Consider the following 27,527-nt stretch of genomic DNA (forward strand, 5'->3'; position numbering starts at 1 on the left):
TTAGGGCATTGGCGTTCATTGGATGGGATTTGAAATTAAATTCCTGGGTCTTTCTGTTTAAGAATTTTCCATTTGCCTGTGTGCACAGATCTCTGACAACATTCGACCACTGAGGAAGACACGGAGCGTGTCGAAAGCTCTGGAGAAGAGGTACACAGTAAAAAATTGTGTGAGAAATAAAGTTGTGTATGGGAAAAGTTGTGTATTATCACAAGCATTTTGGTTGTAAATTGTAAAATTACTATCATATTTGTAGTACGATACTACCATAATGCTAGTAAAATTAATTTATGTAATGAAATTTGTGTATGGGAAAATTTGTGTGAGAACTGTCAAAATTTCATTGTTCACTATTGCAATTTTTCTAAGATTTTAGTCATTTTTCGCATTTCTAACTGTCTAATTGTCTTCTAGAATCATTCATTGGATTCTTAAAATATGCCTCAGTCGTAAAAAATTAGAAATAATTATGTAATAACAGAAAACAGAGGAAGCATCATGTAAATTAGAAAAATTGACGATGCAACTCTTGGCCATTTGCTTAAGAGAAGTAAGGAAGTTCGTGGCGTGGCCGGAAAACGCGAGACCATCAACGCAAAGGCTATGGGCTCAAGTCTCAGACCCTCTCTTCTGTTTTTTTCTTTTTTTGTTCTTTTTTTTTCTTTTTTTCTTTGTTTAATACAGAGACTTTTCACAGATAATATACATAAACCGAACAAAATTGCTCTACAATCAAAACTATAGACAGGAAGCCATTTTATAAAATTGACAATACACAACTTTGCCAATACACAACATTTCCAATACAAAAACTTCACAACCATAGCGCTCGTGCAAAAATTACCAACGATAGTGGTTGTAAATTTTTTTACTGTGTAGTTTATGATCTTTCGTTGAAAACTCCACAAATAGTATTGCCGCATCCGGAAGGAGTTGCCTTCTCCGAAAACACATCATATCGAAAAAATAAAAGAAATCGTAGGATCCGTTTTCGAAGTTGGCCAAAAAACACGGTTTTGCAGGGGCTGGAGGGACGGGGGAAAAAGAAAGGTCTGGAGATATCGTTTTTCTATAGGGGGTTACAGAAGACAGGAAGTTCATATCTCTTACCGTTTAAGCTCCAGGACGGCAATAAGTTGAAAGAAGCAAATTATAACTGCTCCCTCATTGAGTTCATGCGGTAATAATTATGAATATTAATTTTCAATTCAAATATTCAGAGATAAATCATATAATTTTTACGTCACATGAGACAGAAGTGAATTTGAATCAAATCCAATCTCTTATAATTGAAAATCTTTAAACGAAAATAAACTCCTTCTTCGTGAAAACTTATTTATTTAGAAACAAATAATGCTGAAACTCAAGTAACAAAATCTAGTCGCCGCAACGTAATCTTTTAGTAACTGTGACGTATTGGTCATATCTGAGCTGAGGCCCTTTTAAAGTCTTTGACTGAAGTTAGGGAATCATCTAAGCAAAGGGATTCAAATTTTGTGTCAGTCAACTGACGTGGCATTAGAGATGTACAAACGACGTCTTCACGACCAAGCATAGTTACCAAAAATAATCCAAGTCGATTGAGAGGAGACAAATAAAAATATTTAAGTCAGTAACAGAAATATAGAGTTTGTATTTATTGAATAACGAAGTCTACAGAAATATAATCTGGTCGTATCAACACTCCCATTAAAATCGTAACTAAATGAATGAACTGAAAACAGAACGTTTGAAGAAATGACATGAATTAACGAACTTGCTGTAGAAGTTAACCGCCACTTCCGCCACCCAATTCTTCCTCGTATTGCTTCCTAAAGCAATCACCAACGGGGAAGAAGTCCCAGCATCTCTGCTGATACATATTCCAGACGTACGTTTCCTGGCCAGTATACTCGGTGTCTGGTTTGTTGATGAGATGCATGAGGAAGAACATGTAGTTTGCCAGGTTGTGCTCCTGCTGGACGTGAGTATCGAAGCCATGCGGTACTTTATCAAAGTAGTCCTTCCCTATACCGCATATGAAGCAATTGGACTCCATATCTTCCTTCACAGACTCCAGTTGATCACGGAGTTCACCAAAGGCGTCAATAATGAGACCCTGAATGATGGCCAACAGGATGACAATGACGAAGAAGAAGAAGGTGATGTCGAAGATGATGCGGTATACTTCGTAGTCATCGCCATCTGGATCACCTATCTCATCACCTATTCCACCACCAGCTCTCACGCCCTTGTACAGATGGAACACGAAGCACGTTAGCATGTCATGGCACTTCTTGTCCACTTCTTCATCTTCCTCTTGAACATAGAACTTGCGGAAGAAATTGAAGGCGATCACCGTGTAGATGTACACGATGATCGTGAGTAGCATCACTGTGAGTACAAGTTGCTTGCCATTGTGCGTGACAGATTGCAAGATGGTTCGCAGGGTCTTGAAACCAACAGCTACGTCCAGCAAATGGGCGGCAAAGAAGAAATTGTTGAAATTTCCAAAGATAGAAAATGTAAAGTACCAAAGAGAGTACAGGAAGGCATTGTCTGTGATTGTCACGCCGGCTTTCCAAATCTGATAGCGCCAATCTATGTTAACGATGTAATGAACCAAACCACCACCTTCTGTTTCTTGAGTCGTAAATGCTGACTTTTCCATGCCCAGAAGATTGGATATTGATTCGAAGTCGTACGTTTCGCTATACTTCTGACGCACTTTCTTCTTTACAAACTTATCCCAGTAGTTGACGGGGAAAGATTTGGCCGATATCACAAGCTTATCCCAGTGAGACTTGATGTCATCATCTTCAGGCTGTTCGGCAATGAAGAGTCCATCAAATTCCAAGCGACGAGCAATTTCCTTCTCGCGCTTGAAGATCGCAAGGGGAACCTAGAACGGAAATGAAGAAAGAAGATGTAAGCTTAGTTTATCCATTCTAGTTCGAAGGCGATTAAGATCATACCTTAAGATGGTAGTAGGCGATAAGCATAGCCAGAGATACCGTACTGTGAAGAAGAGCAGCTATCCTTAGTACGTGTTCCATGTAGTAGAAATCTTCATCTACGTGAACTGATTCCAGGGGATCTTCTTCTTCGCCTTCTTCACCTTCTCCATTTGCACTACCTTCGAGAATTGCACCCAAACCCGATCCCGATCCACCTGATCCAAATCCTAAGTCCAGTTCTCCTTCGCCAGAACCTCCCTCATCCTCACCAAAGGTTGTCACTTTGTAGAAGAGCAGCATAAAGTTGATGCAGAAAGCCAAGACAAGAGCCACGTATTTGAGATTGTAGAAATTTCGTGCCAGGAAGCTGACAATTTTGTGGGTGTACTGAGAGAAGTCAATTTGCGTCACAGCTGCTGGTTCTTTTGGTTCTGCTGAGGATTTCTTCGTTTCAGCCTCAATGGTGGCCATTGCAGCTTCCTGAAGCTTCTGAGCTTCAGAACGTTCCTGTGCAGCTCTCTTAGCAGCTTCACCACCTAGGAGATCTACAAGGGTTATTGGTGGTTCCTGACCTTCCTCAGGTCCATGTTCTCCAGCTGCAGCGGCATCTTCAGGACTACTCTCTCCTGTCTCTTCCATTGACGAAGATGGACTTGCTGCGGGAGATTCATGTGGTGCCAACTTATACTGCCCATTCTCTTCTTTACTTATATCCAGTCCGAATGCCTGAACTGTACCAGGAGGTTCCTCTTGCGGAAGAGCCGGTAAGGCTCTCATCAGTCCCGATGCTTCAGGTTCAGGCGGTGCTTCAATTTCCTCAGTTCCAGATCCGCGCATCAAGGACATCAGGATGTTCAGGAAGTACTTGATGATCAGTGTCACTCCGAGGCCAGAATAGTAGAAAGCGTAGAAGATCATCTTGAAGAAGCCAATGAACAGTTCGGGTACGGATTTAGTTTGTGCTACCGCTATTTGGTGCTTGATGTTGGACACACTGAAGAGGTGCAATATGAACCAGAAGCCATCCTTTACCCCTTGCACTGTTCTCTTGATGGGATCCTTAGCTGCCCTGTTAAAACGTAACGGATGATTTAGAAAAGTTAGAAGAACGAGTAATGAGAACGCTTTGAAGAAGAGTTTTGATAAATATTAAGCTTGTTCATGCTATCAAGTTAGTTATTCTCAGAATAATCTACATCTGTAACTTCATCTTCAATCATACGATTCTGTGAAGATTTCAAGTAGAAGTTCTGGAGGCGTCTTTTCTTCAAGCATTTAAGGATATCACTCGTAAGGATAAAGTAAGAAATGGTAGCAATTACAGCTGAAATAAGAAGCTTCTTCTTCGAATAAAGGGATCAGTAAACCGAAATTACTCAGAAAAGCTTCTCAAGCCTTAATAAAAACTCTTATTTTGAGAATGTCTCAGGATGAATACGATAATACGATACGTATCTGTTGGGGATAGGCTTGAGGCAAATAAGCAATTTGTTCTACTACTCTACTTGGTTGTAAGGGCATAACAATATCTAGCACATTGTTTTCTACGGGTCAGACAGAGTGTTGTACCAACTTCCGAATCTTTCGATTCTCTGATCTGAAACAATTAAAGGAGACCCATTCCAAGAGTAGAAATCTCTAAAGAAAGACGAAAACCGGAAGAACTGGAAGTTGATGTAAACACTTGATCCAAAAGGATCAAAATGCAAATCACTTGCCCTTGCTATCTAGCTAATACCGGATCTGTGAAGACATCAATTCTAGTAATAAGACAAATTAACTTACTTTTCTTCTTCCTCTTCGCTTATGTAAGTGCTGAAGGAAGCCTCTCTTCTTACATTACCACCACCTTCATCAGTGGCCATTAGGGCAGAAGCATGGGTCATTTCAAAGATCGCATCTTCGCAGAAGTTGACGAAAGCTTCCAGCTTCTCCTTGTCACCGCCTTCAGTTACAATTGAATAGAAGAAGGCTCTCTTGGACTCCTTGATCTGCGGTTTCTCCCATTGCTCGATGTTGGACTCCTTTATCTCAAAGTAGACTCTCTCAATTCTCTTGGAACTGCCCATGATTTCAATTCTACCCAGGAAGGCTTCGAAGTAGTTCAAGACCGATCCTGCAGTCTCCAGGAAGCGAGCAAGCCTAGTAACGAATGGTTAACGTTCAGTTACAACAAACTGATATTATCAAGGGAAAGATTTACCTCGGTTCATTGGGCATATGCTCAGACAAATTGGTCAGTAATACTGCCAAATTAAAACCGATCTCTTTAGCTGGATCGTGGAAGCGATCCACAAAGTCAATATAATCGATCTTGCCATCGTGATTTCTCTCACAACAAGCCAACAGGAATTCGATTTCCTCCCTGAAAGACGAGACAATTGAGTATATTACTTGAAGATGGGATATCTAAGGGTAGGAACTTACGGAGTATAGCTTTTCTGTTGTTCCATCTTATCCTGGAAATCTTTAGGATTGATCCAGCCGTCTCCGTTGGGATCGATTTCCTGAAAGCTTGGTGTGGAAGTTAGGTCTTTGAGTTTCAGGAACATGTCGAAGTATTTGAGTATCAATTCAACGTTTGACGCTGATTCCACGAGGGTATCCACCATCTGTTTACCAATAGTTCCATTGACAACATTACCCTCAAGCATGGATAGCATCATAGTTATCATGTCTTTCTGCAGATTTAGCAACTCTTTTAGCAAATCCACTTGACTCGAATGCTTGGAAAGTTTGTCTTGCATGTGGGAGAAGAGGAAGAGAAAACCACCCACTGCATCCCACAATCGCGAATGTGCCAGAGCCTGTTGATTGAGTGTACAAGGACCTTGGATGACCTCAGTCAGAGTGTTAAATACTTGACTAGCTACTCCAATGGCTTTGAAAAAGTTCGCTTTACCCGCTGGGTCAATGATTTCCTGCCCAAACATTGGAAGTTCATTAAAGAATGATAGGGATAAAAGTTTTCTGCATTAACAAACCTTGCTCGAATAGTGCCAATAGAAGTCCATAATGGATTCTTGGAGTCTCAGTAAGTAATCCACAGTGCAAATAACAACGTTAACAGTTGTTGTATTTCCTGCTTGAGTCCTCAGATAATTTTGCCACTCTAAATAAGGGATGTAAAATCAATTAAACTGGAAAAATTCGCATTATTATCGCTATAATATCTACCTAAGTTATGGCCTTCGCATGTTAGTTGGATAAATCTAAAGAGAGCACAGGTAAATTCAGCATCGTGCATGTTTTTCTCTCCAGCTGCTCCTTCAGCTCCAACTCCCAAACCTTTTAATTAAAGAGTAATCAAGTTCCTCTATACTTTATCAATCTCAAAATATTCCTCACCTTCAGCCTTAGTGTTTCTCTCAAATGCATCCAAATCCAATACACTACAGGAATTCATAAGGCCAGCAATGGAAGTGAAGAAGCCAACATCTTTCTTCTCCTTGAGATGATTCAGCATTCCCTGAAATATTTCACGATTCAAATAAATTAGTGTCGTAATAAGACATTCAAGGTAATACAGATTGACCGCAATTGACCGTTAAAAACAAAAAGTTTAGCCAAGACACATACCGATGGAATTGTTTAATGAATTTTTTTAACGTGTTATGATCAATTTCTATGAAATTTTCATTAAATACATTCAATAATGGACCTTACGAAGTTAGAATACATATTTAGAATGAGTAGAGAATATCAATCGCGATAAGTTATTTAAATTTTTATGAAAGGTTTATGTCTTCGCTAACTAAAAATTTATTCTTACAAAGTTTTACCTAACAAATTTTTAAATTGTCTATTTCGTGCACTATTTTATAATTATTTTAATTATGAAATTATAAATGGCGAAGCAATCCCCAGATATCCATTGAAGATCCTATTTATTAAGTGCAAATTCACAATGGCTTTTCGCTAATTCTTTTGGTTTTTGTGTTAAAAATCTTTTCCGTTTTGGTTAACTTTTCGTGATTAATTAAAAAAAATAGCTTACAATCTAAAAGTGTTTAATTTAATTTATTTATTAAATAATTTGAGTGATATATGCACTGATGAAAGAAATCCGAAAAAGTTAAAATAACATTCCAGAAATGTTAATTTCACCCAGTATTCAGGGGCGTAACAACGGGGAGAGGCAGGGGTACATTGCCACCCCCCCTAACCTGCCTCTGCCACCCCCCTGAGAAGGCAATTCTCTGTTTCAAAATTTGCTAAAATTGCCCATTGTTCTTCTGCAAAATCAAAACTCGGTAAAATATTGTCGCATTTTTGTGACAAATTAAGAAAAACGTAGGGGAAGTGTGCCAAATTTTGGCCAGCTTCTAATTTCGCCCACTTTGAGTGTAATTTCGGCCATGGAAATAAATTAATTAAAATTATGTTGGAGCCTCGAGTGGGTCAGTGGATAGAGTAGTAGCTCCATGACTGCGAAGTCTTGGGTTCAAAGCTGAGCAGCAGCAGAAAAAGTCAACCGCCTAAACAGAGGCTGGTACGAAAACGAGTTTTGACATGAAAGTGGTACTTCAGTCGATACAAATATTCTCTGTCACTGATCCCAAACACACACCGAGAAAGGATGCTGTGATATAGTAACGGCGCTGATTGCCCACAGAGCTGCGATATAGAGCGGCTACCCGTATCGGGGGATAAGATAGAATAGGAGTGGGGAAGCATAAGGGGCCCAATTAATGGCTTGGATGCATCGGAGTATCCGAAATGGAGAACTGACCCCTGGCAAAATCTTATCTCTTATGTATGTTATCCTATGTATGTTATCCTCGAATAGTTAATGAATTCATTTTTCTTTAAAATATTTATTCATTTTAGGATGTATTAACCCATTCAGTCAATGTACCAGAAATACTTGAAATAGAATGTTCATATTTTGGGATTAGTTTCCTACAGATTAATAGATGAATTTTTTGAAAAGAAAAAAATTAACCATTATGAGGGCGCAGGGAGCCGCCCTCAAACACGCGTTTTAACGGTCACTGAATTTAAATTCTGTACATTAATTAATTACAAACTCTATTGATTTAGATAGAGTAACTATCTAAGAAAACACATTGGCAAACAAAATTCAAATCAGGAAAGGGGATGAAGGCCAATTTTAACAAATTCGACAGGATGTCGAATTTTCCATCCGCCATTTTGAGCAAAATTTTTTCATGACTACACGCGAAGCGAGAAAAGAACAACAAAATGTATTTCCATCTCTGTCGGGCTATTTTTTTTTTCAAGTAATTGAAGGACTAAAGTAACTAAAATCCATTCCCGACATAAATTCGAATATTAATTTCCCTGGAATAAATCATCTAACATCACTCAATTTGCGTATGATGTATAATACCATGGTAAGGAATGGGTGAACACAAAGACCGTTAAATTTTAGGTATAATTTGAATTTAAATTGCATTGTAAAAACTCAGTGTGGAAAGAGTCTTACAAAAAATGTGACAGATAGATTGTGTTTCTAGCAGTCTTACGATTTGTGGTGAAGTGCAAGAGGTTTTCCTTCGGTGTTTTTCATGAAAATTGATTAGTTTTCATTAAAGATTGTTTCGGTTTATGTTAATAGTGAATCAATCTTTAAATTTCGGATAAAATGTCCCAACTGGATCCTGAATTTCGCGTAAAAAAGTATATACTTTGTGAGCGTCTCTCCGGTGAGGTAGTGTTGCCTATTCCGGCAACATCTTTTGCTTTCCTAAATTTCTTATTCATTTTGTGTAATGCTGGGCCAGAATTATTGATGCGAAATCGGTGTAAATATTATGCTTTTCAGGTGTATTATGGGTTAAAGTTACCCCTTTTTACATTTGAAAAGGTGTGAAATTAACATTAAAAAATGTTGATATATTTTTACTTTTACATCTAAAAAGTGTTAAAGTTGCGAGTAAAAAAACTTAATCATACCCCTTTTTTTCTCAGTGTGGTAGTGGTTTTTGACTTGATTGTCATAATTTTACAATTAATAATTCTCTAATTAATAATTTTTCTTAAAGAGCGTCCAGAGCTAAGACACCATATTAAATTCGTTTTTTTTTTAAAATAATCTTCGCTTGTACTTTCTTTTTGCTGAGGTTTTGGTCCTTTGGTAGGGAAGGTTAGGACCTTTTTCAGGGCATCAAAATTTTTTTAAAACGCTGTTGATGCCCCAAAGAAGGTCCTAACCAAAAAAAAAATAAACCGACAAAGAGAAACCATAAGAAAAATTTCAATTTTTCATTTGATAAAATTCAGAGTTACTCGAAAATGCAATTGACGTAAGTGTTAATGGTGTGTGTCTTGGCTAAATCTCCAAAAAACTATTTTTAATTTTTTTTTTTAAATAATATCTTAAATTACAGACAAGATTTAATGTTGTAATTTTGCCTAAAAACGACTCAAATATTATAAAAACCGCAGAATCAAGTGAATATAGGGGAAAGCTTTCAGGCTTCGCACAAACTCTGGCTTCGAACACTTGACATTTTTCTCATATTCTTAAGTCCCAAATCTTTTCAAAAAACAGGTCAGATTCATTAAAGGAATATAGGAAAAATATGAAGTGTTCGAAGTCAAAGTGTGTGCGAAACCTGAAGGCATTCCCCTAGTCGTGTTCATTAGTTTGACGGGCAATACGTTTTAGTCTTAATTCTCACCATTTGAATGTCAATGTTTCCACCCCTGAGAATAGCAATTCCCAGTTCAAGAGTCTTCATGACCATATCAGATGGAACGCCCTTCGAGGCTGAAATGTGCAGAAGGACCATTTCGGCTACTCCTCGATTCGACAGACGTGCTTGGTGGAATAGTAACTTCTGCTTCTCCATCTCTTGTTCCTGCACCACACATGAATTCCCAATTAGCATTATACTCAATTGTGGATGAAATCATCATCCAAGGATGAGGATTTTGAACAACAAGACAAAAAGTAGCATTTAATAGCATGCGCCTTACCATAAGGGTTTCCATTGTGTTTTTCTATATTTTATAGAGAGTATTTTTTATTTTAATTTCGTTTCAGAACTAATTAGTATTAAGTGAAATTAAAGTGATTCAGATTTTTTTTTTTTGGAAATTGACTTTTTGTAAGTGATGAGGATGGAAATAAAGGAGGAGAAACTTTGAAAACTAAAAAGAAATTTCAAGTTAATGTGAATAAGAACAAAATTCAATTTGAGGGTTAACACAGAGCGAAAGCATTTTGCGACTTACATGAATACTTGCCCCACTTGATTCTCCCTCTTCTCCACCACCCTCCTCTTCACCACCTTCCTCTTCTTCCTCACCGCAGGACTTTGCAGCAATCTGAGCATAGGACATGTACAGTGCATCCTCCTGGAGGGCTCCGCTACGTTCAGTCATGGCACCACGGCAGAAGGTGGTTACGAGTTGGGTCAGAGGATCAGGTTTGCTCTCCTCCTCTTCGGCATCCTTCTTGGCCTTTTCAGCATCCTCGAATGATTGCTAAAAGACAAAATGTGCCAACATCATTCTGAGAAATTAACTTCGAAAAAAGGTCTTACCGTCAGATCCTCAATCATAATTTCCTGTCCAATATTCTCCTCCTGAAGCCACAATTCGTGGTACGTTCGTGCAAATATATTGCAAGCCCGATGTCTGAAAGGTTATTTTTTTTTTTAATATTAATCCATGCTAAATCGACTTCAACATTGAGAGAAAACATTTAATTGCAGAAAATTAAAAAAAATGCATTAGAGACCAAGGTGAAGGATGAAAAACATTTTAAAATCGTATTAAAGGCAATGTTACAAATTTTAAAATTTCAGGAGTTAACAGCAGAATTATGCAGAGTATTTGAATTTTAAAAAGTTATTTACAAAGATTTAAAAATTTTAAATAGGTTACATAAAACGTTTTTTACTACTGAAACTCCATCGGAGCAGTATAATCCTTCGTTTTATTGACCAGTTAAAATTTTCATCTTCTACCCCTTGAACTCCACTTTTCATGACATCTGAGAAATGATGTCACGCTATTTGTTAGTCTGTCTGTCTGATTCATCTGATCCGTCCTGTCGCCATCAAACCTCCAACCCGAATGGTTAAAGATAGCGACTTGGCGTCTTCGAAGGACACCCCCTTACCATGTTAATCCGAAAACCAATACCATGACCTTCCCTGTAATCCCACAAAAACCCGGTGTTTGGGAAGTTCTAAGAGGTTACCTCCAGATACGAAAATACCATTGAATCATTCCTAGTACCAAGTTGTGAAGGTCAAAGTTTAAAAGGTCTCTATACTGAGAGAAATCCGAAAAAGTTAAAATAACGTTCCGGAAATGTTTATTTTACCCTGCAATATTGATCCGAAATCGGTGTAAATATTACCCTTTTTAGGTGTATTAGGGTTTAAAGGTATCCTTTTCATGTTAATTTTACCCTTGAAAAGGTGTAAAATTAACATTAAAAAATGTTGATATATTTTTACACCTAAGAAGTGTTAAAGTTATGAGGAAAAAATGTTAATCGCACACATTTTACAGAGCTAATGTTATTCCCCTGTTCAGGACCGTGTAAAGCATGGGCACTTTCGCCTAATCCCTAAGAGTTGTATTCTATCCAGGGGGATGACATTAGCTCTGAAAAATGCGACCAGTTTTAGTGTAAATTTTTTCCTGTTTTCGGACACATTTCACGCGATATCTTCAAAACTACATAGGTTGCCAATTTGGGGTTTTCGGTTGCCTATTCTATATTAATATGGCTTTTATTCTGTTTTTGTATTATTTGTTAATTCATTCTATAATGATAGAAAGTAGCTAATAAACTCAAAAGTTTTTTCGGCGCGCTAGAAACATATGGGAAACAGGAAACGTCATGACCCTGATTCTATCAATGAGAAAAATAATCTGAAAATATTTATAGTTCCAATGAAGAATAAATTAATTAAGCAAGATTAGTTAGTTACCTGCTCATCTTGTACAAGGGTTTAGCTTTAAGACAAGCAAGTGCGGATTTTCTCCTGGCCAGGGATACAATTCGCTGCCACTTGTCAGATCGTTGCTTTGGGCGATTGGCCTAAATTGCAAAAGAGTTATTCTTTGTTACAAATTAGTAATGGACATTTCTTTGGCATGTTATTCATCACACGCAAACTTCACGCAGCATTATTTCAACATGTAGGGTCACGCAACATTAGTGAAGGAACAACTGAGCAAAGGAGCAGAAAAAAAATCAACAAGTGTATTCATAAAACCTTGGAAGAGAATGAAGAGAAATTTGTCGGAAACAAGCTATTACAGCTCTCTTCCTCTGGATTGACACGACACTTTGGTAAACATTTTTACTCTGTTGCTGAGGATGATCAATCTATTTTGGCCGAATAAAATACCATTTAAATACGCGAAGGTCAAGAAAATATCCATATGTTTTTTTAAAGAAATAAGTCGTTCTGCAAGGTTTATGCTTACCATGTGAAGTCCAAAGAGAACCTTAGCCATTGCAACAATTCTATCAACGGTATCTTCAATCTTGTTTTCTGGCTTCTTCTCATCTGTGACTTTGGCTTTTTCCACAATTTCATCAGCTTCGACTTCCTTTTTGCCTAGCTTGGAGTAGAGGTAGTGCTGCCAGGACATTTCGTCAGCAGGATCAAGCTTATCGGGAAGTGTTAGCTGAGTTCTTGCAAACTCAATCACAAAATCTTCAGACATCTTCTTCAAATACCGATCCTTGCAGTGCTGCACAAGTTCTTGTTCGCGACCAGCAAAGAGGTTCAATCCAACGGGCAGAAGGCGTTTCAGACAGGCCACCATCAAACTGGCCTGGACTTCCTTATCCTTATCACGTTTCTTGTCTCGGTTCTTCTTCTTCTTTTTGATTTTACCACCAGTATTCTGTTGACCCTCAGAGATGACCTGAGTTCTTCTGGTTGCTGTTGGCATAATAAGGGCCATGTTGTCAATCTCATTGGCGGATATGAAGTTCTGCTCTTCTTTCAGAAAGTACTGACTCTTGGACCAGATGTTGAAAATCTCTGCAACATGATTGTACAATTCTTCAGCTTCTGGAATATTGTTCTTGAGCCAGTGGTTCCTCTGCAAATCAACATATTTGATCAACAATGGGTAGAATGAGTAGATATCTCGGACGAGAAGTTGCCAGTCCTCCTGAATTTGCGCTTCAACTTGCGACGTATCATCAGTTGCGGATTTGATGAAACCCCTGAGACTCTCCTCTTTGTGGAACATATTGTCCGTGCGTTTCCTTACGCGTTCTGCCAGTGGCAGGAAAGGATCAATAAGAAGTTCCTCGGAACTGTTAATGATGATCTGTTGCGTGTATGCAGCAATTCTCGTCATCCACTGAGCGTTGTCGTTTCCGATGTTCTTCTTGATCATCTTCAAAACGTTCTTCAGCAACTGGTTCATGTGATCGGCTGTTACCATTGTCACGTGATTCCTATTCAAGGCAAACTCTTTAAATTTAGGAACCAATTTTAAGATCAAATAATCCTTACCCAGTTGTTGGTGTAATGTTGTCAGGTCCTTGAGCCCACCAGAAAGGCAAGTAAGAACACAGAAGAGGTAGTATAACGTCAATAATATGTTGCGCATCGTTGTAAGTTTTATCGGACTCGACAAACTGGTCAACTTCTTGAAGAATTGCCTCAAGCGTTGGCATGGAATTCTCCATCTTGGCCATTATATCTGCAAAAGATAATTATGACAACAATCAGTGTTTGATTCTGAAGATTGATCTATACTGTACCTTGAGCTTCCAGTGAATGGTCAGCAATACGATTGAGTAACGAGAACTGATTGTGTTTATTCAGATGAGGTTCTAAAAAGGCAACTGGAAAAGTAGAACTGAAGGCACCTAAGCAGGAACCAAGACTAGGTTTGTGACGTTCAATTTCCGTTTTGAGATACTTTCTATCATGAGTTAGGCTTGCGTCAATACCCAATGTATACAGAGATGATAAGATCTTGTAGGAAGCCACTTGAATTTCGTCCACTGCAAAAGAAACCATTGCTTAATCTGTTTCAAAGGTTTTCGGAATGTCATGACTTACAGAGCAAGTCCGATCCATATTCACAACCGGCCAAATGATCAAACATTGCAGTCAAAACTGGCAATATGACCGTATTGACGTAGGCTAATGAAGTTGAAGTTTTCAGATGAGTTCCTCTTAAATGGCTGTACTTGCCATCCTGCAAGTTGAATATAGTTTGTCCAAGATCATCAGCTGTGTTGTTGAAGAACGTCAACATGGATGTTCTAATGAATTCAGGACAGTTCTTCACTAGTGATTTTGCATCGATACCCTTGACCAAAACTTGAAGGCAACGAACTGTGATACGAACATCTGGACCGAACGCAGCTAAGCGATAACGGAGCAAACTTGCAAGTTTGCAGAATAAAGCAGCAACCATTTCTTTTTCCTTAAGCGATGCTGCTCCAATGTTGTTAGTTGCTGTTGCTACCGCAATGAAGTAGTTACGATGGGTTGAGAAGTACTTTTCCATTAACGGTAGCACGACCTTAAAGAAGTTTATGAGGTTAATATCAATTTTTAATATTTTACTGCACTGTAGATGCGTGAGACTTTGCCCTTCGGGGGTAACTCTATCTCCCTGCTGTTCGTAACCTTTTCTTTAATTCTATCACTTAAGGATGGTCGTTACCGATCGGACATGGCAGATCGGTTACATACCGTAAGTCGATATCTTAAACCGTTTTGTCTTTGTGTGACGATAAACCAAGTACCGTAGATGCTGTAAGGCTGACTTTACTTCCCTGCTGTTCGTAACCTTTTCTTTAATTCTATCACTTCAGGATGGTCGTGACCGAACGGATATGGAAAATCGGTGGAGACTTTAAGTCGATATCATAAACCGTTTTGTCTTTGAGTGACGAGAAACCAAGTACCGTAGATTCCGTAAGACTGACTAATTTCAGCACTGTGCTAATTTTAGCACTTAAGGATCGATAACGTCCATCTTGAAGTAATTGAAGGAAACCTTACGAACAGTAGCAGGCTAGCCGAAGGCCAAAGTCACTCGCAGCTACGGTAAGAATCTTAGCCTTACCTTGGAGAAGAACTTGATGTCTCTGGAACTGGTTTTGAACGAATTTCGACGACTAAATGTTGTCGAAGGCTTCAGTAATTTCATGTTGATGGTCGCCCTATCTAAGTATTGAATCAACTTCTCAAGCAGAGAGTAGGCGAACCTAAGTTCAATAGCTGGACCACCTCCAGCTTGTTCCCCATCAGCGGATATGCCTCTTGATGGCCTACAATGCAAAAAATATCAGTTACTTCTCTTCCGATGTAACTGATCTAACATTAGCATCCTACTTGTGAAGTTTGTAACCCTGGTATTGCATGTATTTGAGAAATTCTTGGGATCTTTCCCTATCCTTACGCTTCTCCTTATCTGTCAACAGATCATATGGTACGAGCTGTGGATGAATAGCTCCACCACAAGTATTCAACTCTTCTCGCTTCTTCTTAGCCCAAATATCGTGAGAATTCTCAGCTATTCTCTCAGCCATATTTTGCATCTCTCGACTGAGCGTCAAGTTGGTCATATCAATTGGTTGAGGATTGTAGTTGAATGGTGATGAAGAGTCAGTCTGAAATTCCTTTATAGTCTCAATTTCAAATGCATGTGGTTGGAGGAACCAGTAACGTTGGGAATGTCAACAGCACATGGGTTCGAGTTGTTCAAACAGTGATTAAGACATTTTGAGGATAGCATGGAAGGGAAGAAACAAGAAAACTCAGAGTGAGTTCGATATCACCGTTTAAGACTGAGTTTAAAGTGCAAACAAAGGGGTTTCCGTACTCACAAGATTTGGCTTTGACGTCCTCCTGGTAGATCCTCGATGTGACAGAGGAACATCACCTTCGGCATGTTCAACAGACCAACCAAGAGCAAGAAGTGCCTTAAGAGCCTCCCTGACTGGCTCCTTATACCGCTCCCTTTCGTAATCACTCAGCATATTGTATGGCTTTAGTCGAGGATGGAACTTTTGGCTGTCTGACCATTGCTCCCCGAATGACCAACCAGCCTCAAGTTTTCGACTCGCCCAAGCATCGTGGTAGTGTTCACTGAATTTCTGTACAATGGAATTCAGATCATTGTCCAATACCACGGCACTCGTATTTATTGGCTGAGGATTGTACTGTGGCTGATCGGGAGCAGCTGCTGATGAGGGTTTACCATAAAAGTCCTCATCTGCATTCTTCGACAAACTATAATCGGGAGGTAAGGCGCACCCGATGGCAATAAGGCATGGTAGGGCTTTGCCAAACAGCTCAGGATCGTAATCCATATTGCTGAGGGAGTCAAAGATATTCGAGAACAGAAGCATTGTGAGTCGTTTTTCCTCATCAGAAGAAGACCCATAAGCACCCTGCCCTCCACTTGACCCATAGTACTTGGCACAACGATCATAGTGTAATGTTAGCAGACGAAGTGCAACGGTTGTATATTCCGACAAACGGGATACGTCTACGGTTAACTTGCGCAAAAGCTTCAGCAGCATACTCGGTTGCATCTGAGCTGTAAGAGCTACAAGAAAATCAGAAACAGCCTCTCTCTGACCCTTGGTTAACATCCTGTTCTTCGACAAACGATACACTGTGTGAAGAGTTGCGTCCAGGAGACTGGCATAGTTTTCTGCTTCGTTGTAGAACTTTGAGTGTTGAATGAGCAAAGGCAAGATTGAATTACCAATGTAGCGATTCATAGACAGCGCCATGTCGCTTTCAGATCCATCGTTCTGAAATTAAAATTTTTCTTCAATACCTTGAAGTCAAACACAAAAAGCAATTCCTATTCCTACCCTATCGAGCATCGTTGCAGCTCGTAAATCTGGCAGGAAAGCTTCTTCGAGCAATTTGTAAAACAGTTCCTGCGTTTCAATGCCGTATACACGTTCCAAGAACATCACAATACTCTGCTTGTGACCCGGAATCAACCCGGATGGCATATCTGGAAATTAGATTTCATTAATTTAAACAGCAAAGTGACAAAGAGTCAGCAAGACGTCATACCAGATTTGGGTTTCTCTTCACCCGGAGCTGGATTTTGTAAAGTAAATTTGAGGCTAAGGACTCCTTGCAGATCTTCAAGCGGTACTAGAGATCGGAGAATAGCACGAGCTCTCAAAGACTCATTCTTTCCTTGAGCAATCACTGCGGTATCTGGAGCACATCGTCCCAGAAGGTCTACCAAGGTACAGTAGAAATTGAGGATAGCTGCTCCAGTGTCTATATAATCTTCGTCGTCGTCACTTTCTGGCAGAGGATGATTAAATGTAAGACCAGCCATTGTTCCTTCTGCCTCGTCTTGAAGCTTTCGTCGATCGGCTATTCTCTCAGACATTTTATTAGCATCAATAATTGCCCTTAGCAGGCCCTCACCTTCACCACGTAGGGCCGGACCTAGACATTCAGGTCTTCGAATCAGGAGTCTAATAACCAAGTTAGCGTTCTCCTCAACGCTTTCACCATTCACCCAGACACAGAAGCGTAGGAAGTCCAAATATCTCTCACCCTCAACAGGATCCCATCCCAAATCTGGATAACCCTTCTCCACGAGTTCCGAATTACTCTGTAGACCGCAACGTGAAAGATATACGGCAATCTTTTCAAGATAATGCTCTCTTAAAGCGAGAGCTAATTCTGTATTCTCCATCAAACTGGAATAAGCTACGTCCAAGGGGGTAGATCCTCGAAGACTTGGTCGGGATAGGAGAATATTGGAGTTCTCCAAGAGGAAGTCAAAGTGATCAAACATAGCTTTTTGATTTTGACGACTAGTTCGGCAGAAGTAACACAAGAAACGGCAGCAAGCTACAACCATCTCATGAGATGTATCCTTTTCTTTCACAGGAGCCTCACCACCTTCACTCTGAACTGGAGCATCGCTCTGTGCCTGAGCTCTTCTGCCCAGGGTATTCATCATAACGGCCATGACGTTCTCATGCACTCTTAGGATCCGGATTAAATCTGGATGCTGGAAGAATGTGTGATTGTTAACCAACTTCCACAGTCTCGTTCTCATAAGCTTTTCTTCTTCTTCGCTCATTTGCACCGGAAGCAGAGCTCGGATTTGACTCAATCCCACCCACATTCCAGCAACATCATTCTTGGTTTTGCTGTTGATCACATAAGTTTTCTCTAGGGCTTTTATTAGCTCTCCAACAGTATCGTATTGCCTCACGAGAAGACCAAACATCTCTCTTACGAGTTTGGGAGTTTCGATCTGAGACTCTTCAGCCCATGATACAATGGTCTTGATCAAGACCTTCCTGAATATTTCTTCAGGAGTCTTCTTAACTGGTTCAATTGCTTCCTTAGGTTCCTCTTCCAATTCCTTTACAGTATTGATGAAATTGAAGAGTTTAGATAGCGGACCGGTCTTTCCGGTATCTGCTGCCCCGGAATCATCTTCTTCTGAGTCCTGAAGAGCATTTAGGGAGACTTTAGTCATAAGTTGACCATGGAACTCGTTGAGGGCATCACGAAGTTCAACGCCACATGGACAATTTTCAATGTCATCATCTTCAAGAGCTTTGAAACTCAAAATAGCGTTCATTTGCTCTCTCGGTGGACATCTGAATTCTCTAGTCTTCTTGGCAGCCACTGCACTTGGAAGATCTGATTGTTTAATCTCAATGTAACGTCTCAGCTGATCAGCCTGGAGGTCTCCAACGAAGCCATTTGAGAAGGCAATGATACTCTCAACGCGATGACGCAACTGAACATCACATAGATGATGTAACAGATAGCACATCTGGAGCTTAGCTCCTTCGGCCATCTTCATTGTCAAGAGACCCTTTCGATGTTCATCCTTGCCTTCCTTGTCAAAGGAACCATCCCATGTTTCTGGATCGATCATTATAAGGAGTTTCTCTATGTCTTCATCCTTCATAATTCCCACAAGAAGAAGACGATCGCACAGTTTGATCAGTGGCCTGAAACAAACAACTGTTAGTCTTTCAATCTGGATTACTATTTATCAGAATGACTTACAAGAAGAGGTTTTCATTTGATCCACCTATTGGATCGCGGTTGTGCACTTGGTTGATTTCAACAGCTTCAGCAAGAGCTTCCATTACAAATTCCCGGACTATTTCCAGAGGGAAGCGTGGCGAATACAGGGCATCGATGGTCGGAATAGGCTCACTGGAAACACCATTGGCCACTACTATTGGTACATTCGGCATTGGGGAACTTGATAGGTCAAATGATTATAAAGGTGCAAAGGTTGATGGAAGAAGGGTCATGCACATCACACCACAACAACGACGATAGATAGGGTGCATACATAAAGAGAAGAGGGTAGAACGTGAGTTTTAAAGATAAAATACAGTGCTTCAATTAAATTCTGGATCGTACAACTCTGCAAAAACTCCGTTTCAAGATCATAACCGTTTTTGAAACACGATACGTTTTACATCAACCATCGTTGCAGGAGTTATACGTTCCAAGAAATCAAATGTAAAATTCAGAGTGCAACATTAGTTCATCAAAAAGAAAAAATAATAATTAGCTTTTTCAAAGTGGGAAGATAGTTGTAGGATACCAGAAAATTTTGTGCAAAATTAATCGTTTTTAATGTCAAGGAGAGGATCAAAGCGCAAACAATCTACGAAAATGAATTCAATGTTGCACGGTATGAAGATTTCAAAAATAGAATGCCGTATACATACGGCAAGTTCGGATCCCTGATACGAAAATAGAAAGGATACTTACGCAATCTCTGTCATTTTCATCTGAGGTCTTACAGATTCGGTCTGAAGTGATCTGAGCGAGTGGCACATTTCTGTTTCCTTGTACAATTCCGTCAATTCTGGTCCAAGAGGAATAATAAACTCGTTCTTGCATACCTCCCTAAAGGAAGAAGTACCAATATGAAGATGATGACAATGACAAGGAATTGAGGTTCTCTTACATTGTTGTGGCATGCGATTCCAAATGAAGTGCAATCAGAAGGTCATAAAATCCTTGACGGAGTGGACCACTCATGTACTCAGACTTAATAGCATAGAGTAGTTGCTTCTGATCAACATGAAGACATAGGGCATGAGCAGCTCTGTAATTAGATTGGTAGCAGAGAGCTGCATAGAGAGTCAAGGTATGGGAATGGAAGGAAAGGAGTTTATCCATTTCAATGAGTTCCAGAATATCTATACAGCGATCTTCTTCAGGAATATGAAGAGCAAGCATAGATACTGGATCTTCACACAACATCGACCAGCCTCTGATGTCGGAAAGCTTCAAAGCGTGAACTTGAAGAGCATTGTTGGGCACCCTAGCCCATTGATGAGGCTTGAGGCATTGCACCTTGAGCCTGGGCGGGAACTGTGGATTAACATGCTTGTCCCCTGTTGGTAGTACAGCTGCGGACAAGGGTAAGGTAGTTGGGGTACGACCCAGTTCAATCTGAAGTACTTCCTTGCTTGTGGCTTCGACAAAGATAGCTGGGAATAGTTTGGTATCTGGTTCCATTACCCATTTGTGCGATGTCTCCTTCCCCTCGCATGTGAACCTAATTGTTCCAGTTGCAGTATCAACGAAGCATCCTACAAACATGCCCTGAGACGCTCCCTTGCCCGAAGCATCCTGAGTCACTTCATTGAAAAGTTCATCAGCCCGAACCATGTAGCAACTCTGCCTATTAACCCGACCCATTATAGTTTCGTAGTCATCTTCCATAGCAACAGCAACTCGACGAACGGTTTGCTGATTAAACTCGTTGCTATGTCTGTGGTATTGGGTGGTAACCCAACCGATCCATACATGTGTAGGATCTTGACCAGGGAAGATTCGGACTCCGTAGAAGTACTCATTGATTAGTTTGAGACACTCGGCATCGTAAACTTCATTGCCAACCGATTCAATACTGTTGCTGCCGAGTGCGTTGACGGTCATGGTTTTGGGACGATCTGGAACTGCAGGCGGTTGAACACGTAAGTCCGCATTGGACACCCTTACAGTAGGTGTCCTAGTCATGGTTTGAGACTGAATGACATTGCGACCTTGAGCTAAAAGTAAAATAGTGGATCAACAAAGTTGCCGGACTAATCTACCTACAACTTACTACTAGTCGTTCTGCGATCACCTGGTTCTGGTGTTTTAGCCTTCAACTTGTCCTTGCTCTGATCGCGATTCTTCTTCGAAAAGAACTTGAATGGACTACGACCACGCTTCTTCTTGTCATCCTTCTCACCAATCTCACCGTAAGCATTCATGTCCAATTCACTGGTTGACCTCTGGATCTTGGAGTTGATCTCAATGGTTGGTGGATCATACGGAGCAATACTACCCCTCGATAGAGAACCTTTGCGTGGTGGCCTAGCAGGATTGGGTCGGAGCATCTGTTCATCAGCTTCTGCAGCGTCTTCATTGTAATTCCTATGCAGACCTTTGATGTCATTCATCGTAAACCCACTCCTCATGATGTGGTCAAAATGAGCTGGTGTTGTTTGCTCAACTTCGGCCAAAATGCGATTTTGGCGCATCTTAATTTCTTCCCAGCGATGCATTTTTTCAGTTTCACTGCAAAGAACCGATTCTTAAACTCCTGCAACTATTCAAAAATTCAAGAGAACTCACGTAATAAATGCACTTTGACAAATAACTGGCAGTGACAGCCTCAGGAATTCCCAATTGGCCTTTTCCATCGTTTCGAAAGTGTTATGGGAGATTTTCAAGCATGGTGGTGTATCAGCACCTCCTGGAATTCTCGTTACATCAATGCGACAATCGATAAAATCTTCAGTATTCTCAAAAATTGGTTGATCCTTGGTATACCAATGCGTTACAGGACGTCTCATATTTCTGCGCAATCGTTCGAAATATATTTTTTGATAAATGGATACAATAATTCGTATTACACATTGAATTAGCAGAAACTTACACACAGAATGGCTCGTAACCTTCCTGCAGACCACATGTGGTGAACCACTTTAAGGAATCAACATTCTGACCATAAATCAAACGAGCTTTCTGTCCCACCTGTGAATTACATTATGAGTTAATTGTCTTCTGGGAACCATTTCAGAAATTTGTGAAGACCTACCCCAAGAGTACAGGCTGGAACAAAGCCAACACCATCGGCAGTTACATCAGCAAATGTGGTCTCGCCACCCAATGCATCCATCAACAATTCACCATTCAGAGAGAAACCTTCAATAAATCATCAAGAGTTAATTTAGCAGAAATTCAAACCACTGCAGACTCATGCAAATTAATACACATAGTTCAGAAATCAATAAGCTTAAACGTTCTGTAAAGCAGGTAATTTTACGAAAATAAAAGTTAGTAAATGAAGTTTCAAGAATAATCAATGGGAACTATTGCCTCAATTCTGAAACAAAGATTAAGATCAAGATTAAGAGAAATTTTCATGAAAATAAAGCATTTTTGAAATAAATTTTTGGATAATTTTCTTTCTAGTTCAGGAGAGAATTCCTCATATAATCTTTATATTGAAGGTTTAAGTGCATGAAACCTAATTTTGAAATATCTTTAAGAATATTTAAAAAATAGCAAGTTCAATGAATTTAAAGAATATGAGGGATTTTTTCCCAGGGAGTATATAGGTTTGGCACTTACGGTTCACTTTGGGGAACGATAAGCACGACTCTGGAGACTGATTGTACAATCAGAGTGATTATCGTGATAATGGACATTGACCGTTGAGATCAGTGTAATCATGGAGATTTATCGTCAAGTTCAGTGAGATCAAAACGATTTTGGAGACCGATCGCCATGTTTAGTGCGATCATGGACGCTGATTGTCGCGTTTAGGTCGATCATGGATATTGATTGCAGTGTTCAGGGCGATCACGGACACATATAGTCGGGTTCAGTGTGATCATGAAAATTAATCACCTGGTTCAGTGCGATCAAGATGATCATAGAGACTGATCGCAGCGCTCTGGAGATAATGGCACTCTGATAGCCGCATTCGGTGCGATTAGAGCGATCATGGAGACCGATCGCCGTTTTCAGTGCCATCATGGACACTGATTGTCGTGTTTAGTTTGATCATAACCACTGATTACAGCGTTCATTTTGATCACGGACACATATCGTCGGTTTCAGTGCGATCAAGATGATCGTGGCGACTGATCACCGCGTTCAGGGAGATCATGGACACTTAACGCCGCATTCCGTGCGACCAGGAGGGGAATTCTGTAACGCTCTGGCAATGCCATATGACAAATTGTGTTCGAATCTTAGGAAAGCTTTTTCGAAAATGCGATTCTGTAGCCGTGACATTGCCATTTCAGCTCACGTGGCATTGTCAGAAGTCACATATTTGAGATTTTTGGCAATTCAAATGGCAATGAATTTTGTTAAACAAATCAATCAAGACGTACTGTATTTTTATAAAATCATCAAGTAAAGGAATATCATTAAATATTCAATGAAGTGTATTTTCGAACTCATATGATATGACAAAAAAAGCTCGATTGGAATTGTCAGGTTTCGAACTCACGCGTGACAACGCCACGAAAATTACAGAATTCCCCTACAGAACGATCATGGAGACCGATCGCCGTTTTCAGTGCCATCATGGACACTGATTGTCGCGTTTAGTTTAATCATGGCCACTGATTGCAGCGTTCAGTTTGATCACGGACACAGGTCATTGAATTCAGTGCGATCGAGATGATCATGGAGACTGATAGCCGCATTCGGTGCAATCACAATCTATGCTATATATAGGAAATCAGTATCTATTGCGATCATACAGACTGATCGCCGCATTTTGTGCAATTATGATCATGAGGACTGATCACCGTGATCTGCCGATCTCACTAACGACTCACTCGCTGACTATACTTCACCTCTTGCCTTCCTTGACTTTAACATTCCAAGTCAAAATATCGTCAAAACCTTTTTCAATTAATAAATTGAAACAGTTAAACATTTTTGGAAAACCTCAGGACAGAATTTAAATCAAATTTTAAAAACAACTGTTTCAATTATCCTTAAAATAATATTTTAATTAAAATCCACTGAAATTGTTTGGGATAGTAAAGTACCGCCAAAATGAATTTTAAATTCTAAAAAAGAAATGGTATCAATTCCATCATCAAAGAATTGGATCACACCAGATTATCAGATCATCATCAGAGGTACTTTGATGATCTTTATCTTGACGTACAAATTAAGATAGCCTGCAACGATCATGATCTTTTTTTTACATCGATCAAGAAAAAATATTTTTGAAATATTTCTTCTTAATTTAAAAAAAATTATTAAACAAAAAAAACGTTATTTTTTATTTTTACAATAGCAACAATATCTAAAGTAAGTGTTATCTTTAAATTCGTTTCAGAATTGAGGCTGAATGTTTCATTTTTTGTGTCTTAGTTCCAGAATTAAATGTTATCTGAAAATATTGGAGGCTTAAAGACTTAAAGTTTAACCCAATTGAAAAAATATTTCCTAATTTTTGAAATCAGCTAGACTAAACCGATCTAATATTGTCGATCCGGTTAAACCTAAAGTCTGAAGCCAGTAGTAAATGTTAAATATCATATTAGTTTTGTTCTGAATATTTAACTTAAAACTAAAAGATCGTGCAATTGCGTGCTAAAAGATTAAAAAAAAAACATACAATTAAAATATTTTAGTAAATATAAAATTAGTATGAAATGAAAGTTATAAATATTTTTTATTATGCACTTATTAATTTTGAAGTTTTCGGTTCAAGTTTTTTTTAAAAGCATTTTGTGAATTGCTGAGAAATATCTTTTCTGCTAAAGTTAGGCAAAAAATGTAAGTAAAAGAGTAAAACAAATCTATAATTTCTTAATTTATATCACATCATTCCCTACTCTTGGCTATACATAAAATTTTCTATAAAGAACAAAAGCATATTTTTGTAAATTTGCTAAAAAATAAATAAATTCGGCTTGAAAGTCGCATTTGTGTTTTTATTTTTGGTTTTAGTCTTCGTTTGTCTTTTTAGCAAGATATAGGGATTTCTTACTGATGGTGTGATCCACCAAATCAAGGAAGACACCAACGACATCACCAGGAACCCATTGTTTGCCAAAGGACTCAGTTGAGCCCCCGGATACTTTTTCTTCCTACAAAAATTCAATGTAATTTTCCGATTTACACAAAAATTCAGATAGTGATAGATTTCGAGGGGTGTAGCAGATAGATATGAAAGAAAAACAATAGGTTTATTTTGTTAAAAAAAAAAGATAACCCTGCAACGGTACGATTCTGTTAGACACTGACAAGAGGATTGAAAATTCTTAACTCCAGAAATTAGATTTTGACTTAGTTTCGATGGAATAATTCTTACTAATTGTTTGCTCCGGCACGTCAATAAAGCATCCAATTACATCTCCAACATCATATGGAGAACCAAATGTATCCACTGAACCGCCATGGATTTTCGTTAACTGATACAATAGCCATTTGAAATTAATTTAACAATTTTACCAGAAAGTCATAAATAATCTTGATATTGTGTTTCTTTCAAACAAAATCACAAACTACGTGATGATTCCACTGATTACATTAATTAATAGCATTAACAAAGACTTACATTGTATCCATCAAATGCCCAAGTGCTATCGTCATTCCCAAGCATTGTTCCTGGATTACAATCAGCTCTGGCCCAACCAACCTGTTGAATATAGGACATACAATAGTCATTTATTATGAGTTAAATGTTATGGAGCTTAAATCAATAAGATAATGAATAAACTTTAAATCTACAAATCAACGTACTCTACATATAACAAGAAAAAAACATTTTTTTAAGTAAATTGTGCCAAGAAAAAAAATAAATCCAATAAACCTTTTCTGGGTTACTAAAATCTTTCAAACGAACTCACACTTGATTTTATCGATTGGGAAATAAACTTCCTAGAGCTAAAATTAACCTTTTATTTTGAATACCCATCAGAAGGAATGTTTTAAGGCTTTTTTTTTGTATATGGACGATATGGACGAAATATGTACGACACATTTTCAAGATATTATGGAACCATTGCGGTTTTAGCTTTGATTCCAACCTTCGGAAATAAACGATGGAGAGGTCCTTTATAGGTTGTAGTCTCTAGAATATCTTTTCCGCGACTTTCTCAAAAAATGATTCAGCTTTTAATCTTCTGATTTGTTCTGGGTTAATTTTTTGGTTTTGATCAATTTTTAAGAGACCTATTTTACAAGAATGGATCAAACACGACTAACTCAGACTAACTTAAAATAACAAGAGAAAACGGATTAGCCTTATGGGGGTAGATTCATATTAATCATAAGGTCCTTAGGGCCTAAATAGACTAAAATTTAAAAATCGTAGAAAGGGTATGCATATCGGTTAAACTGTTCGATTTTAATAAATACGTTCAATATTTATGAACATGATCCCTTTTTCAAACATTTTTTACCTATTCCTATTATTTTTTATATCAATTAATTTAAATTAAGAAAACAGTAAAAAAAAGATTGTTAAGAATCTGATCTAATCTTGTGTTATAAGAGCGAAAATCTTTAATAAAATCAACAGATGAGTCTCTAGGTTACGGACAATATTACTTGGTCACTGCTCTAAGACTAATTCCGCTTGAATCGTGATATGGCCTTCATCCTGAATAATTAGAAAAGAAATATTACAAATTTATATATTAAAATAGACTAGAGCTCATTCAATTTTTTCGATTAAGACATCTGTTATTTAGAACTCTTGATAACTTTTAAGCAAATATTTCTATTTAATAAAAAAAAAAAACGTTCGGAAAACCCATTACGCTTAGAATCATTGAACTCTAGGTTCTTTTCTGACGCCTAATGCACAATGAACCTAAACAAAGCAAAATACCCCTAGGTCAAACATGAACACGGAATTATTTTGCAGTGTTACTTGAATTTCAAGAAATAAACCTGAGCTTAAAAGTATTTTAAAAATTCCTGAGAGTCAGTTTAAAATCGGTTTTACCTCTAAAACATAGTTTTAAAACCGTCTCGAGAATAGGGCGGATATGCGTTTGTCTGCCGTATCTGGTTAATCGTTCTTGGGTCTGTTGGAATCACTATTCAGGAGTATCAATTTTTTGAATTATAAATCTAAATATGATAAGCTAGAAAACATTAGGTCATTTTAAATTTAAAGGCTGGATCTACTATTGAACGTATAACATTCAAAAACTGAAAATTTTATAAAGACGACAGCACGCTTTCTTCGGACGATTCAAGCTTCGAACAACTTTTTTTAAAACATGTTTTTAATGAATTTTATCCATTTTATAATATTATAATTATTTTAGTATCTAGTCCAATACCTCAATCAAATTTCCTGAAAAAAAAACCCATAGATCTAATTCATTAAAAACATAGAAAAAATTGAGTTGTTCGAAGCTTGACCCCATCTGAAAGTAGGAGAAATTGTCCATGCTCGATACCATTTGAAACTTCGTAATGACTAAATTTTTCCTGTTTCTCAATAAACATGACTCCGCAATATATTTTAAAAACCGACCACTTTCCCATAGTTTTTAAAATATGGTTGCGATGAGTCACATATATATTGTGAAACATAGAAAATTTAGTCATTACGAAGCTTCCCATGGTATCAAGCATGGGCACT

At 38.5% G+C, this 27,527-nt stretch overlaps 1 protein-coding gene across 1 annotated transcript in view; it reads right to left on the reverse strand.

Annotated features, from left to right (window-relative positions):
* Positions 1 to 1,609: 1,609 nt before the first annotated feature.
* The window catches only part of LOC129802074 (ryanodine receptor), a 42,846-nt gene continuing 16,928 nt past the window's right edge, over positions 1,610 to 27,527 (reverse strand). Inside the window, exons 12-42 of the mRNA XM_055847635.1 lie at positions 25,485 to 25,565; positions 24,915 to 25,014; positions 21,987 to 22,093; positions 21,825 to 21,922; positions 21,521 to 21,745; positions 21,006 to 21,463; positions 19,857 to 20,949; positions 19,658 to 19,795; positions 18,935 to 19,135; positions 16,952 to 18,876; positions 16,741 to 16,889; positions 15,742 to 16,677; positions 15,248 to 15,534; positions 14,979 to 15,183; positions 13,961 to 14,429; positions 13,657 to 13,902; positions 13,406 to 13,595; positions 12,357 to 13,347; positions 11,855 to 11,964; positions 10,451 to 10,544; positions 10,140 to 10,391; positions 9,882 to 9,905; positions 9,584 to 9,763; positions 6,285 to 6,405; positions 6,114 to 6,224; positions 5,921 to 6,048; positions 5,364 to 5,857; positions 5,140 to 5,301; positions 4,722 to 5,078; positions 2,955 to 4,005; positions 1,610 to 2,881 (exon numbers count right to left, since the gene is read on the reverse strand). Coding sequence (XP_055703610.1) covers positions 1,769 to 2,881; positions 2,955 to 4,005; positions 4,722 to 5,078; positions 5,140 to 5,301; positions 5,364 to 5,857; positions 5,921 to 6,048; positions 6,114 to 6,224; positions 6,285 to 6,405; positions 9,584 to 9,763; positions 9,882 to 9,905; positions 10,140 to 10,391; positions 10,451 to 10,544; positions 11,855 to 11,964; positions 12,357 to 13,347; positions 13,406 to 13,595; positions 13,657 to 13,902; positions 13,961 to 14,429; positions 14,979 to 15,183; positions 15,248 to 15,534; positions 15,742 to 16,677; positions 16,741 to 16,889; positions 16,952 to 18,876; positions 18,935 to 19,135; positions 19,658 to 19,795; positions 19,857 to 20,949; positions 21,006 to 21,463; positions 21,521 to 21,745; positions 21,825 to 21,922; positions 21,987 to 22,093; positions 24,915 to 25,014; positions 25,485 to 25,565 — 12,096 coding nt within the window. The 3' untranslated portion in view covers positions 1,610 to 1,768. The remainder of the gene's footprint in view (positions 2,882 to 2,954; positions 4,006 to 4,721; positions 5,079 to 5,139; positions 5,302 to 5,363; positions 5,858 to 5,920; positions 6,049 to 6,113; positions 6,225 to 6,284; positions 6,406 to 9,583; positions 9,764 to 9,881; positions 9,906 to 10,139; positions 10,392 to 10,450; positions 10,545 to 11,854; positions 11,965 to 12,356; positions 13,348 to 13,405; positions 13,596 to 13,656; positions 13,903 to 13,960; positions 14,430 to 14,978; positions 15,184 to 15,247; positions 15,535 to 15,741; positions 16,678 to 16,740; positions 16,890 to 16,951; positions 18,877 to 18,934; positions 19,136 to 19,657; positions 19,796 to 19,856; positions 20,950 to 21,005; positions 21,464 to 21,520; positions 21,746 to 21,824; positions 21,923 to 21,986; positions 22,094 to 24,914; positions 25,015 to 25,484; positions 25,566 to 27,527) is intronic.

This window comes from Phlebotomus papatasi, chromosome 2 (assembly GCF_024763615.1).
Source record: "Phlebotomus papatasi isolate M1 chromosome 2, Ppap_2.1, whole genome shotgun sequence".
NCBI classification, from domain to species: domain Eukaryota; kingdom Metazoa; phylum Arthropoda; class Insecta; order Diptera; family Psychodidae; genus Phlebotomus; species Phlebotomus papatasi.